The following is a 13,857-nucleotide window of genomic DNA, read 5'->3' on the forward strand; positions in this document are numbered from 1 at the left end:
TGCCATGTACCTGTTAATTAGCTTCAATAATTAGCAACTCATAGCCAATCTTGTTTCGGCTATACCGCACTGACACGTACAGGATCCCTTTGGAGGAAATCTTTGGGGTCATTTTAGCAGAAAAAAATATGTGCCATCTCTTGAGAATTACTGTAAACAGGGATGATTAAGAACAACAAAGCCAAATAAGATCTGGATTCTGAGTGGTAGGCTGGACTTACTTAGTAGATAAAAATTTTGCTTGTGAACATACCAGACTCTTATTGTGCCTATGCAGATTTATGCGTCAGCTGAATTAAACAACTACTGAATGTTATGGGCCTTCAGCATCACTCACAAATATGATTTTTAATGTTAAATCATCAGATGTCCAGTCTGCTATGTTTTCTGCCGGTGTTTTATTCTGTACATACTCAGAATATTTAGTTTATATTTTTGTGGAAATTTGTATAGGTTGGATTTAAAGGCTTCCAAATTGCAGCTGAAAAACAAAGGGATATTGTCTCCATTCATTATGAAGGAAGTGAATATAAGCTGTCTCATGGATCAGTGGTCATTGCTGCAGTTATCAGTTGTACCAATAATTGCAATCCATCTGTCATGCTTGCCGCAGGTGGGTTGTAGTTTATGGCCATACTTTTTTTTTTCCTTAATTATTGTTAGCTTTTCTGTTATTGTAACTTTCTGTTTCTTAGATGATGCAAGAGTGTCTACATTTGATATTGAGAGACTTTCTGTTATTTTAGTTAGGTCTTAAGGAGCCTGAGTTTGATTTATGTTATTTTGTTTTTATTACACTGAAGGTAAATTTACTGTTTACTATAACTTACCTATCAATTAATTTTAGGTTGTATCTGCTTCTCTTGTTAATTTAGAACTATAGTTATTTAGCAGGTATTTCTTGATTATCTGGAAGTTAACCATAACAGTGTGGGAGATTTCATTAAAAGTTATAAAAGCAGTAAAAGATCATTGTCTTGGCAAGGATTGTAAATGAAATCAATTTGTATGCCCATTGGAACATTTCCTTCGATGTATAAGACCATGTATAATGTGTTACATTCCCCTTAGCTTATTGTAATTATGACTTTAAAATGGTTCGCTTTAGAAAAAAGAAAAGAAGAAAGAAAAAAAAGATGGTTTTGTTAATGTGTACTTACATATGTGCATCTTTTGTTTCCAGTTGTGTGAATGATGTCAGCCTGTATCTTAATAATTTTCAACATAAAGGCTAGTATATTTACTGTAATTTTAAATTTGTTGTAAATGAAGCAAATCAGAATAAAGTGGAAAAAATAATGACAATGAGTTTATGAATTCATACTTTGAATTGGAGATGAATCTGTTAAATAAATTACTTCTCACTTTTTACTTTAATATGAGTGAGAGAGGGAAAGAAACATTGGCATAATAAATCATTGTTTGTTGGCTGTGCAGGTCTTTTGGCTAAAAAGGCTGTTGAAGCTGGTCTGCATGTTAAACCTTATATAAGAACAAGTTTATCGCCAGGCAGTGGGATGGTTACACATTACCTCAGTTCAAGTGGAGTATTACCGTATCTCAGTAAGCTTGGGTAAGTGACAACTATCGCTGTTCATATTGATATTGGTGTTCAGTAGGTACTGAAGCTGCTTGTTTGTGCCTTTCATATACAAAGAGAAGATAGAGAGCCAGGCGCGGTGGCTGACGCCTGTAATCCCAGCACTTTGGGAGGCCGAGGCAGGCAGATCACAGGGTCAGGAGATCGAGACCACGGTGAAACCCCATTTCTACTAAAAATACAAAAAAAAATTAGCCGGGCACGGTGGCTGGCGCCTGTTGTCCCAGCTACTTGGGAGGCTGAGGCAGGAGAATGGCGTGAACCCGGGAGGCGGAGCTTGTAGTAAGCCAGGATCTTGCCACTGCACTCCAGACTGGGCGACAGAGCAAGACTCCATCTCAAAAAAAAAAAAAAAAGATAGAGGCCGGGCGCAGTGGCTCACGCCTGTAATCCCAGCACTTTGGGAGGCCAAGGCAGGTGGATCACGAGGTCAGGAGATCGAGACCATCCTGGCTAACACGGTGAAACCCTGTCTCTACTAAAAATACAAAAAATTAGCCGGGCAAGGTGGCGTGTGCCTGTAGTCCCAGCTACTCAGGAGGCTGAGGCAGGAGAATGGTGTGAACCCGGGAGGCAGAGCTTACAGTGAGCCGAGATTGCGCCACTGCACTCCAGCCTGGGGGACAGAGCGAGACACTCTCTCAAAAAACAACAACAAAAAGAAAAGAGGATAGAAAAAATATGCTTTAGTTTTACTTGCTACCTTGCCATTACCATACAATTTTTGATGCCTTATCACTCAGGAAACACTTATTGGGCATATCAAATGAGCAAAGCACCAGCTCAGATACACAGAAGTAGGAGATGTGGTCTTAGCTTCAAGATACTTAGTTGGAAAGACAAGACAAACAAATATAACCAAATAACAGTTACAGTATAAGAAAAGATACCAAGTATGCACAATGTCTGTGAGTTGTGTAGGTCAGTTCAAAAAAGAAAGAAATCTTACAGTTTGCATTTATTAACTGAAAATTGTCATAATTTTAGTTTTATGAGGTTATTGGGTCTATAATACATAAGTTTAAGTTGTCCCTGAACTTTGGAGAAAGTAACTTACGATTTTTGGGCTGGGCGCGGTTGCTCACGCCTGTAATCCCAGCACTTTGGGAGGCCGAGGCAGGTGAATCACGAGGCCAGGAGTTTGAGACCAGCCTGGCCAATATGGTAAAGCTCCGTCTCTACTAAAAATACCAAAATTAGCCAGGCATGGTGATGCACACCTCTAGTCCCAGCTACTCAGGAGGCTGAGGCAGAAAAATTGCTTTAACCCGGGAAGCAGAGGTTGCAGTGAGCCGAGATCATGCCACTGTACTCCAGTCTGGGCAAGAGAGCGAGACTCCATCTCAAAAAAAAAAATTACATACGTTTTTTATGTAATCCAAAACAATTGATGCTAGTTGTGCAGGAATTGTTTGGTTTTGAGACAGTGTCTTGCTCTGTTGCCCACACTGGAGTGCAGTGGTGCAGTCACAGCTCATTGCAGCCTCGACCTCCTAGGCTCAAGCAGTCTTCCTACCTCACCCTCCTGAGTAGCTGGGACCACAGGTGTACACCACCACACCCAGCTAATTTTTATATTTTTAGTAGAAACAGTTTCGCCATGTTGGCCAGGCTTGACTCAACCTCGTTGCCTCAAGTGATCCGCTCATCTCAGATCGGATTACAGGCCTGAGCCACCACATCCAGCCTAGCTGTATTTTCAGTGTCTGTTTTGGAACATATGAGTCATCAGTTCCTTTGCAAAATGGATAAATTTTCGATTTTTTTGCTTTTAGAATAGCATCTGAAAGTAATTTAGAGGACGGTGCCTGTAATCTTTTAGTTGTATCATCTTGGATTTATTGTCAGGGACTCTTCTTGGGTTTAACTGGTTGATAATTAAGAGATTACTCCTATCAGAGTGCCCAGTTACAGTGCCTCTTTTGGGACCTTTGGTCAGGTTATTATAGCCAGGTCCTCTTTACATTTTAAACCCTTGGATGGAAGTACAGAATCAATTATTTTAAAAGGTCATGTTATATTCCTAGCAAGTAGTATTTGGGGGAATTATCTTGTGCATTGATAAGTGCTGTTAAGGCTCTTCAAAGATTTGCATTCAGCTTTGAGACCCGCCTGAGCATTTTTATTTTTTATTTTACAAAAAAAGTAGCTGGGCCTGGTGGCGAGCGCCTGTGGCCCCAGCTACTCAGGAGGCTGAGGAGCAGAATTGCTTGAGCCCAGGAGGTTAAGGCTGCAGTGAATTTGTTCAAATAGCATGCCTGAGAGTTAGACTTGATTGCTCAGAATGTTGTGAAGTGAATATATTGATGAAGGTTAATCCATGTGTCATGAATAGTCTTTTAAGTAATCTTATTACAGGGATAGAAATACAAGATAAGACTTATCTTTTCTCTATAAATATTGTGATGTGCTATTCAGTCACATTTATTTTTTGAAATGCAGATTTGAAATCGTTGGTTATGGATGTTCAACTTGTGTGGGAAATACAGCCCCCTTATCAGAAGCAGTTTTAAATGCGGTAAAACAGGTAAAATGTGTGGATCGGCAAGCCATCTAAATGGTTTTCTTAACTATGTTTTGTTATTAAATTATAGAAAATATATATTGATGTGTTTATATTTCTGTAAACTCTGCACCTCTTGGCAGTTGCAACCTGTGAATGTTTAAATGATTGAAAGACTCATTTGTAGATCCTTGAAATAATTCCTTCATAATATAAGGAATTGATTTAGTTTATTCGCAAGATGGATAGTTCTGTATTTAAAAGTTAGTAATATGTTTTTTGGTTAATCTCGCCCTCAGACTTTAAGATTGGTTATATATGATTATCCAAATTTGTACCATCTCTAGAATTGAATATGTATGTTTGTGTGTTTGTGTTTTTTTTCCAGGGTGATTTGGTTACCTGTGGAATTTTATCTGGAAACAAAAATTTTGAAGGTCGTCTTTGTGATTGTGTTCGTGCCAATTATCTTGCCTCTCCACCGTTAGTGGTAGCTTATGCCATAGCAGGCACAGTGAATATAGATTTCCAGACAGAACCTTTAGGTATCTTTTCCTTTATGTATATGTATACCTATACATATGTTTCCCCATAGAAGTCATTATATTTTTGAAATGTTTCTTAGACCATCTATTCTTTGAATTATTTCAGGAAAACTTATGATAATGTATAGTTATTAATTTCTGTGTTTATGTGAAGAAAATAAAATGTGCAGGTAATTAGTTCTTCCAGCCGCTTAAGCCTGAAGCACCCAGTTGAATCATTTACTTGATGTCCATAATATGTCTTTGAAAAGGTATGAACATTTTCAGAGAGTTATTTTTTTACTGAGTGTCATGTTCAAAAATTTTAACCAGGTACTGACTCCACCGGCAAGAACATTTACCTGCATGATATTTGGCCTAGTCGAGAAGAAGTTCATCGAGTAGAGGAAGAACATGTTATACTATCCATGTTTAAAGCATTAAAAGATAAAATAGAAGTAAGAGTCTTATGTGTTTCTTAAATAGTTTAATCAATTTGCAGTGTTCTTTTATTTCATATATCTTGTTTTCTGACTAGAATAAAAATTAAAATTACGTTATTTTGAATGCGGTTTTCAATGTGTAATAGTTTGTATCTGGAATCTATAATTAAAAAGCAAATGGCGGCTGGACACAGTGGCTCACGTCTGTAATCCCAGCACTTTGGGAGGCCAAGGCAGGTGGATCACCTGAGGTCAGGAGCTCAAGACCAGCCTGACCAACATGGAGAAACCCCATCTCCACTAAAAATACAAAAAAATTAGCCAGGTGTGGTGGCACATGCCTGTAATCCCAGCTATTCAGGAGGCTGAGGCAGGAGAATCGCTTGAACCCGGGAGGCAGAGGTTGCGGTGATCCGAAATCGTGCCATTGCACTACAACCTGGGCAACAAGAGCAAAGCTCCATCTCAAAAAAAAAAGGAAAGAAAATGTCTTAGAGTATCAGAATTGATTAGTGTTGATTGGATGATCCGTGCAGCAAACCATCGTGGCACACATTTACCTGTGTAACAAACCTGCATATCCTGCATATGTACCCCAGAAGTTAAAATAAAAGTTGAGGGGGAAAAGAAAGAATTGATTAGGTGTTCAGAATACATCAGTGAACAAAACCCAGAATTCTCCTGGGGAGAGGCAAATAAGCTGTAAAGAGAATAGTTATATAAATTATGCAATTTTAAAAAATTATTATTTATTTTTTGGTGTTTCTTGGGAGATGGCGCCCCACTCTGTCACCCAGGCTGGAGTGCAGTGGCCTGAACCAGCTCACTGCAGCCTTAACCTCCTGGACTCAAACAATCCTGCTCCTCAGCCTCCCGAGTAACTGGGGCCACAGGCGCTCAGGCCCAGCTAATTTTTTTATTTTTTGTAAAATAAAAAATAAAGATGCTCAGGCTGGTCTCAAACTCCTGGACTGAAGTGATCCACCCACCTCAGCCTCCCAAAGTGTTGGGATTACAGGTGTGAGCCACTGTGCCTGGCCTAAGAAATGGTGAGATTTTTGGATGTAGTTTGAAGGCTTTGATGTGGAACAAATATATCGAAAAAGCAGAGGGTTTTTCTCCATTATAACATTCTTAGACATTAACAGCATACCTCATACATGCTTAATCTCTCTGTGGCAACATGAGAAATCTTTCTAAATTCTTTAACTTTTTTTGGACTCTGTAGTCTTTATGTTCAGTTTATATTGAAACTTTCCCCTTACAGTGTACCTGGAGATCTGGTATGCTAGAATTTGAGGAGCAAATTTTTAATCATTCTGTCCAAAAACCTCATGATTTTTTACAATGCACTGTTTTGGCTGGGCATGGTGGCTAACGCCTATAATCCCAACACTCTGGGAGGCCAAGGCACACGTATCACTTGAGCTCAGGAGTTTAAGACCAGCCTGGGCAAAAATAAAAATTTTAAATTAAAAAAAAGAAGAATACACTGTCTTAATTTTCTTTCCAAATGGATAAGGCCTATTTTTGTTGTTTTTGTTCTGACCTAAGTACTATTTTATTCCGTTGATCATTCATGTGCCTCTTCTTCTGAGCCCTTTTAACTGTATTCACAGATGGGGAATAAACGGTGGAATTCCTTAGAAGCACCAGATTCAGTTTTGTTTCCATGGGACTTAAAGTCTACTTATATCAGATGCCCTTCATTTTTTGATAAACTCGTAAGTACTGTTTGACTATTTGATCTTTTAAAGATTGTTATAAACTAAGAAGTCTTGTAAAGAGTTAAATGCCTTGAACTTTTACCTTCTAGACCAAAGAGCCAGTTGCACTCCAGGCTATTGAAAATGCCCATGTCTTATTATATTTGGGAGACTCTGTCACAACAGATCATATATCACCTGCAGGAAGTATCGCTAGGAATAGTGCTGCCGCTAAGTATTTGACAAACAGAGGGTATGTGTACATGGCTTTAGAGTGTTTTTGTTTTTTCTTGTTTCTTATTGATTCAGAGGCTTCTATTGGTCATGTTCCTTTTTTCCAGTAAATACATGCTATCGTAGATATCTGACTGCCAATGTGTTTGTCTTAAGCAAGAATGGAGAATGGAGGGGGGCGGTACCTTCTGTACTTGTCTTTGCTTGTGACTTTAGACAATGAAATTGCAATTTTAAATTGAGCCCTTATAGTCTCAATAAACAGCTGATTGGAAATAAGATTTTTCTTTTTCAGTGCTACTTTATTGAAAAATCAGCTTGGTTTTACCTACCAAATGAAGCCTGCTCATTTGGTTAAAACCAGCTTCCCATAATGGGAGTAAGGAATTTAAATGTGTATTTTATGGGCTGTGAAATGTACATGTGTGAGGCTGGGAATGATGTGTATCAAATCAAAAGACAATGAATTTCTGCTTCATGAGCCAAAAATTTTATAGGAACAATAAATGTAAATGTAAAGGCTGTTTATATTGGAGATAAAAACTTTAGTAAGATTTTATTTCATTTCTACATGATTAATCATGTAGAGTTGCCCTGTTATCAAAGGACTGTTTTGACAATGAGACAAAGTTTTGCTAAAAGCAGAATGTGTAGTACTGCTACCTGATTAGCTTATTGGATGCTTGTTTGATGCTTGTGTAATTAAAATGACAAGCTTTTTCATTGATATTTATTTATTTATTTTTGAGACTGTCACTCAAAAGACTATCACTCTGTCACCCAGGCTGGAGTGCAGTGGTGCAATCTCAGCTCACTGCCACCTCTGCATCCCAGGTTCAAGCGATTCTCCTGCCTCAGCCTGCCAAGTAGCTGGAATTACAGGCACACGCCACCATGCCCAGAGAGTTTTTGTATTTTTAGTAGAGACGGGGTTTCACCACGTTGGCCAGGCTGGTCTCAAACTCCTGACCAAGTGATCCGCCCACCTCGGCCTCCCAAATTGCTGGGATTACAGGCATGAGCCACCGTGCCTGGCCAAAATGTCCATATAGCTTGTCTTGACATGTGATAATATTGCATAGCTTTTATTATAAAGTGGTGAGAAATAAGTTTTCTTTCCTATAAATATTTTTTTGATTGTGATTTCCATCTTCATCATAATTGTGACATACTTCCAAAAAAGAAAAACAGTCAACACTTCTCTCAAATGTACAATTTTTGTAATTATTATGCCTTCTGGTATGTATTTCTTAGCACATTTAATCCAGTAGTGTTCATCAATTAGAATTTTCTAAAAATAAAGACACTCAAACCTCCTAACACTCCCACCCTGAAGTAAGAATTTAAATGCACAAATTTAGAGTATTGTTGCCTCTGCTTAAAAGACCAGATCAGAGGCCGATGAAAGTCAGTTGTTGATTGTTGAGATATTTATGTTCAGTTATTTTTCCCTAAAACGTTATATATAGTCACTAATCCAGTAGCAATACCCCTAGCACCCAGATTATGTTTTCTAAATACTATTTCCCAGTATGGTGAACCAGTGCTTCATGGAGAAATTAGTGATTCCAGATCTGGGACTGGAAAATGTACACGATTTTACCAAAAATTACCAAGATTACCAAAAACAAGGGAGTTGTCAAGAGACCATCAGTCTTCTGTCTAAAGGTCTCAGGGCCAGGACCAGCTCATTAGCTTGAAAACTGGTAAATATTATCAATTCTTTAACCAGCCTTTCCTGTATGGAATGTATTTCAGCATAACCAAATCATTGATGAAGGAAAGTTTGTCTTTTGTTTGTTTGTAGAGACAGGGTCTCACTCTTGCCCGGGCTGGAGGGCAATGGCAGTTGGCTCTCTGCTGCCTGGAACTCCTGGGCTCAAGCACTCCTCCTGTCACACCCTCCTGAGTAGCTTGGGACTACAGGCTCACACCGTCATGCCTGCATAATTTTTAAATTTTTTGTAGAGATGAGATCTCCCTTTGTTGCACAGGCTGGTCTCCAACACATGGGCTCAAGCATTCTTCCCACTTTGACCTCCCAAAGTGCTGGTATTGCAGGTAGGAGCCACCATGCCTGCTGGAAGGTTTTTCTTTATAGAACTTTTATAGCTAAAAAATGAAGAAGGAATGGGTGAATTATAGTGTCACTATTTTACAGTCTCTAGTAAAATAAGCAATCTAGCCCACAATAAGCTGGTAACATTCCAGGAAAAGACAATTGGCTATCTTGTGCCTCCTGATAGAAGTACACATGACCTATGAAGCATTGTTGCCAAAAATTAAAAACCCAAATCTTATCAAGCCACTGGATCTAACATGTGATTTACAAGAACAGAAGGCAGAAGAACTTGTTAAATGATCCATGGAGATGCAGTCAACACAATGTGGGTACAGAGAAGTATACAAGTGACTTTATTTCATCAGATAGAGCACAAGCAGGAGGAAGGAGAGGGAACATATACTGTCACTCCTTGGTATAGATGTGGGATTGGTTCCAGGACCACCCATGTATACCCAAATGCACACATACTGAATTCCTACAGTCAGTCCTGCAGATGCATGAAAAATTCCTACAGTCAGTCCTGCAGATGCATGAAAAATCGTATTTGCAGTTTTCTGCATCCTGTGAATAATATATTTTCTGTCAGCATTTGGTTGAAAAAAATCGTTGTATAAGTGGACCCACACAACTCAAATTTATGTTTAAAGGTCAACTGTAGATTAAAACACTTGAGATCAACTGAATGCATTTATGAACTGCATTTTGATCCTGATTTGAACAAGCCAACTTAAAGTAGTTTGGAAATAATCAGTGACATTTGAATATTGACTATCTGATGTTAATAAATTGTGATTTTTTTTTTTTTTGGTGTAAAGATTTTAAATCTATATCTTTTAGAGAAATGTACTGAAATGTATGCTGTTAAAATATATCTCAGTTTTGCTTCAAAATGATCTAATGGGGTTGACTGTAGAAGAAACCAAGAATCCGTTAAGTTATAGCTTAGTGATAGGCATGTGGACATTCATGGTTTTGTTTTCTTTTGTTTGTGTTTGAAATTTTCTGTGATAAAAAAAATTTTTAAGTCTTACAACTGAGTAGTGTGTGATTGTTTTCCATATGTAATGAAAACTGATTTTCATTACTTTCTTGTAGCCTTACCCCTCGTGAATTCAACTCTTACGGAGCTCGAAGAGGTAATGATGCTGTAATGACAAGAGGCACTTTTGCAAATATCAAGCTTTTTAATAAGTTTATTGGAAAACCAGCTCCTAAAACAATTCATTTTCCGTCAGGACAGACGGTGAGGATGCACACAAAGTATTTAGACAATTCTAACTGGATCAAAATTTGTATTAAAGATTTTTGTGTTTGTTTTAATCTACAGCTAGATGTATTTGAGGCTGCAGAGCTGTACCAGAAAGAAGGTATCCCACTGATTATTTTAGCAGGAAAGAAATATGGTTCAGGAAACTCCAGAGACTGGGCTGCCAAAGGACCATATTTACTGGTATTGAATCTTAAAATTTATCATCTTAAGCTTCAAAGAGTTTTAAATGTTCCCTTTTGTCAGTAACATACTGTCAAAGTTTATTTGGATTTTTTATAGTTATTTGAACCTCATAGGTATAGAGGGTTTTGTTTGTTTCAGTGATCTTAGATAATACTTTGTACTCATCTCGTTAGTATCATTTTAATACTCTTGAGTTTGGTTAAACCTACATCAGTCTTATGTGAAGAAGTCAGCATAATAGAGGGAAAGGAAATTCTGTTTTAAACTGCTGTTTTATAATTATTTATACGTATTGATTTTTTTGTTGTTGTTGTTGTTTTTTTGGTTTTGAGACCGTGTCCTTGTCACCCAGACTGGAGTGAAGTGGCGCAATCACTGCTCTCTGCAGCCATGACCTCCCAGGTGCAATCAGTTCTCCTGTGTCAGCCTCCCAAGTAGCTGGGACTACAACCATGAGTTACCACCCCTGGCCAATTTTTGTATTATTTGTAGAGATGGAATCTCCCTATTTTGCTCAGGCTGATCTTGAACTCCTAGGCTCAAGCGATCCTCCCGCTGTGGCCTCCCAACGTGCTGGGATTACAGGCTTGAGCCTCTGTGCCTGGCCCCCACTGTTAATTTTACTTGCCTCCTTTTGATTCAATTTTCTCAGATTTGCCCCATTAGTGGGTAAAAGACTCTGAAGTAGTGGGCCAAGCTTCACCTTTTTTCCCCCTAAATAGGAGATTGTGGTGCCTGGCTGTCTGCCAGGAGGACATTTCTCCTGAGACTGTTTCCTTATTGCAGAGCAAATAGGCCATCTGCTGGGGGGAATAGTCATGTGACATGTGCTTTTTGCCATTTCATACTGACAAGTGCTTCTCTTTACAATTGTAGCTTTAAAAAGGCTGGCTGAAACACAGATATCATGTAGGCCTCATTCTTATTTTAATCTTTAATATCTCCTTTAAAATGTAAATACTCTGAGGGGCTATAGGAATAAACCAAAATCTCATCCTTCTAAGATACTAATTATAAGTATTATTATGAGTATTAATGATAGGTATAGGTTCTTTTTTATCCTGGAAAGTGTTTTAGTGTTTGTATTTGATGTTGAAAGCTTTCCTCATATGGCAGGTGATGCTTGGCCCTCCATTTGTTAGATATTAAAAAACTGATTACAAGCCGTGGATGAGGGCTGGGTTTTGTCAGTTACTGTGCCTTACTATAGGTGATTGGGTGATAAGCTACCTTTTTCATTGAGAGATTCTATATGTTCTTATCTGTATTTTCTCTGAGGCCATTCAGTGTCTTCAAGGAAAGAGACTCGTTCAGGATGTAGACATCTACTTAATCTCCTGTTTCAGGGGTATTCTCAAGCCCCTGTGCCCAGTGTTTGTCAGTCTAGAGAATGTATTCTCTTCCTTATTTCTGCTATAACAGAAAATGAGTAAAAAAATTTTTTAAAAAGAATATATTCTCAAGAGGGGTGATGGCACTCCCAAAGAACAGAAATTGGTTCTCAGGTGGTAAAAAAAAAAAAAAATTTTACTTTTTGCACGTGAAGTACAGATAAATATAGAGTACATAAAAAGATACACGGCATCTTAGTGGTGTTAAAATTTTGGAGAGAAAGGAGGTGAACAGGAAGACACAATTATGGGGGGGGAAGTCTTAAAAGACTCCTTAGGTAGACAGTGGAGAAAAAAGTTGAAAAACACAAGTCTAGAGCCTTTGGCTCATTTTTTTTTTCCAGAGAATAAACCTCTACTCTTGTGGAGTGGGGATTGAGCTGGATCTTACTGCTTTGTGTGGCCTTGTAACCTGTATCCACAAGTATTCTGAGAAGCTCATCCTCTGAATCTCAATCCTTTTCCTGGGGCTTGTGTTGCACATTAACTCAGACCTTGACTGGTATCACTCTCTAATTTCATTTTATCATTCTGTGGTTTCAACATTGTCTTCTAAATCAGTTACCTATCTCTGTTTTCTAAATATTTATAGAATTCTCTCATCCTATTCCCTTCGTTGCTATGGGCTTATACCCTCTTTATTATTGTTGTTACTTATATTTTTTGGAGACAGAGTCTCACTCTCTTGCCCAGGCTGGAATGCAGTGGCGTGATCTCCCTGCAACCTCCGTTTACCAACCTCAAGTGATTCTCCTGCCTCAGCCTCCTTAGTAGCTGAGATTACAGGTATACCACCATGCCCAGCTAATTTTTCTGTTTTTGGTAGAGATGGAGTTTCACCATGTTGGCCAGGCTAGTCTCAAACTCCTGACCTCAAGAGATCCGCCCACCTCGGCCTCCCATAGTGCTGGGATTATAGGCATGAACCACTGCATCCAGCCTGTTCTTGTTATTTTTTATTTTATTTTTTATTTTTTTTGTAGAGACAGGGTCTCTCTATATTGCCTAGGCTGGTCTCAAACTCCCATTCTCAAATAATCCTTCTGCCTCAGCCTCCAACGTACTGGGATTATAAGCATATAAGCCACTGTGTCTGGCCCCATATACCTTCTTTATTCCTTTATTTTAGTGGCATTTCAAGAGTGTTGAACACATATATTAGATCTGTCATGTTTAAATAGAAATCCTTCTGAGCCCTACTTTGGGGTCAAAGGAACCAGCCCATTTATAGAACTCTTATGATGTGGTAGGCAGCGGCAGTACTTAACCCTAGAGCAGCAGAAGGGGAGCCAGAATAATTTAGGGAGCTCCATAAAAATTCAGAAAAATAATCTATAAAAAGTTTCTGTAAATACTTTGATAGAATATTGATGCAGTATGAGGTATTAGACTAAAAATATTTAGAGAAAGGCCAAAGTAGATTTTTACCCCCTTTAAATGCTCAGTAAATAACTTTCAGAAGTGATTGGAGGAAATAAAATGCACATTTATTACAGGGTGTGAAAGCTGTTTTGGCCGAAAGTTATGAAAAAATACACAAAGATCATTTGATTGGAATTGGCATAGCTCCACTTCAGTTCCTTCCAGGAGAAAATGCAGATTCCTTGGGCCTCTCCGGTAGAGAAACATTTTCTTTAACATTTCCTGAAGAACTGTCTCCTGGAATTACATTGAATATACAGGTATCTCTAAAATTTTCAAATATATGATTATGCACTCAAATGTTTATGAATTGAATACGAATCAATTGCTGTAAATTATATAGTGAAGTCCCTTAATGCATGTTAAGTTGCCATGCATTAAGATGACTCCCTCCGCCATACTTAAATCTAGCTATGTTAATAGTTCAAGTTCTCTGAGGAAAAGTGGAAAGAACTGGATGCTTATACCAGAAAAAAGAACACATGGAGGGGAATCTTGACTTCCACTTAACAAGTG

At 38.3% G+C, this 13,857-nt stretch overlaps 1 protein-coding gene across 5 annotated transcripts in view; it reads left to right on the plus strand.

The window, feature by feature from the left end:
* IREB2 (iron responsive element binding protein 2) overlaps window positions 1-13,857 on the plus strand; it is a 64,894-nt gene that overhangs the window by 46,858 nt on the left and 4,179 nt on the right. For 4 of the 5 annotated variants that reach the window (XM_077938308.1, NM_001260947.1, XM_077938307.1 and 1 more), the window contains 10 exon segments: window positions 454-613; window positions 1,438-1,573; window positions 4,043-4,127; window positions 4,492-4,648; window positions 4,961-5,085; window positions 6,690-6,794; window positions 6,887-7,029; window positions 10,171-10,318; window positions 10,403-10,525; window positions 13,416-13,601. In XM_077938308.1, coding sequence (XP_077794434.1) covers window positions 454-613; window positions 1,438-1,573; window positions 4,043-4,127; window positions 4,492-4,648; window positions 4,961-5,085; window positions 6,690-6,794; window positions 6,887-7,029; window positions 10,171-10,318; window positions 10,403-10,525; window positions 13,416-13,601 — 1,368 coding nt within the window. 5 annotated transcript variants of the gene reach the window in all.

This window comes from Macaca mulatta, chromosome 7, assembly GCF_049350105.2.
Source record: "Macaca mulatta isolate MMU2019108-1 chromosome 7, T2T-MMU8v2.0, whole genome shotgun sequence".
Taxonomy (NCBI): domain Eukaryota; kingdom Metazoa; phylum Chordata; class Mammalia; order Primates; family Cercopithecidae; genus Macaca; species Macaca mulatta.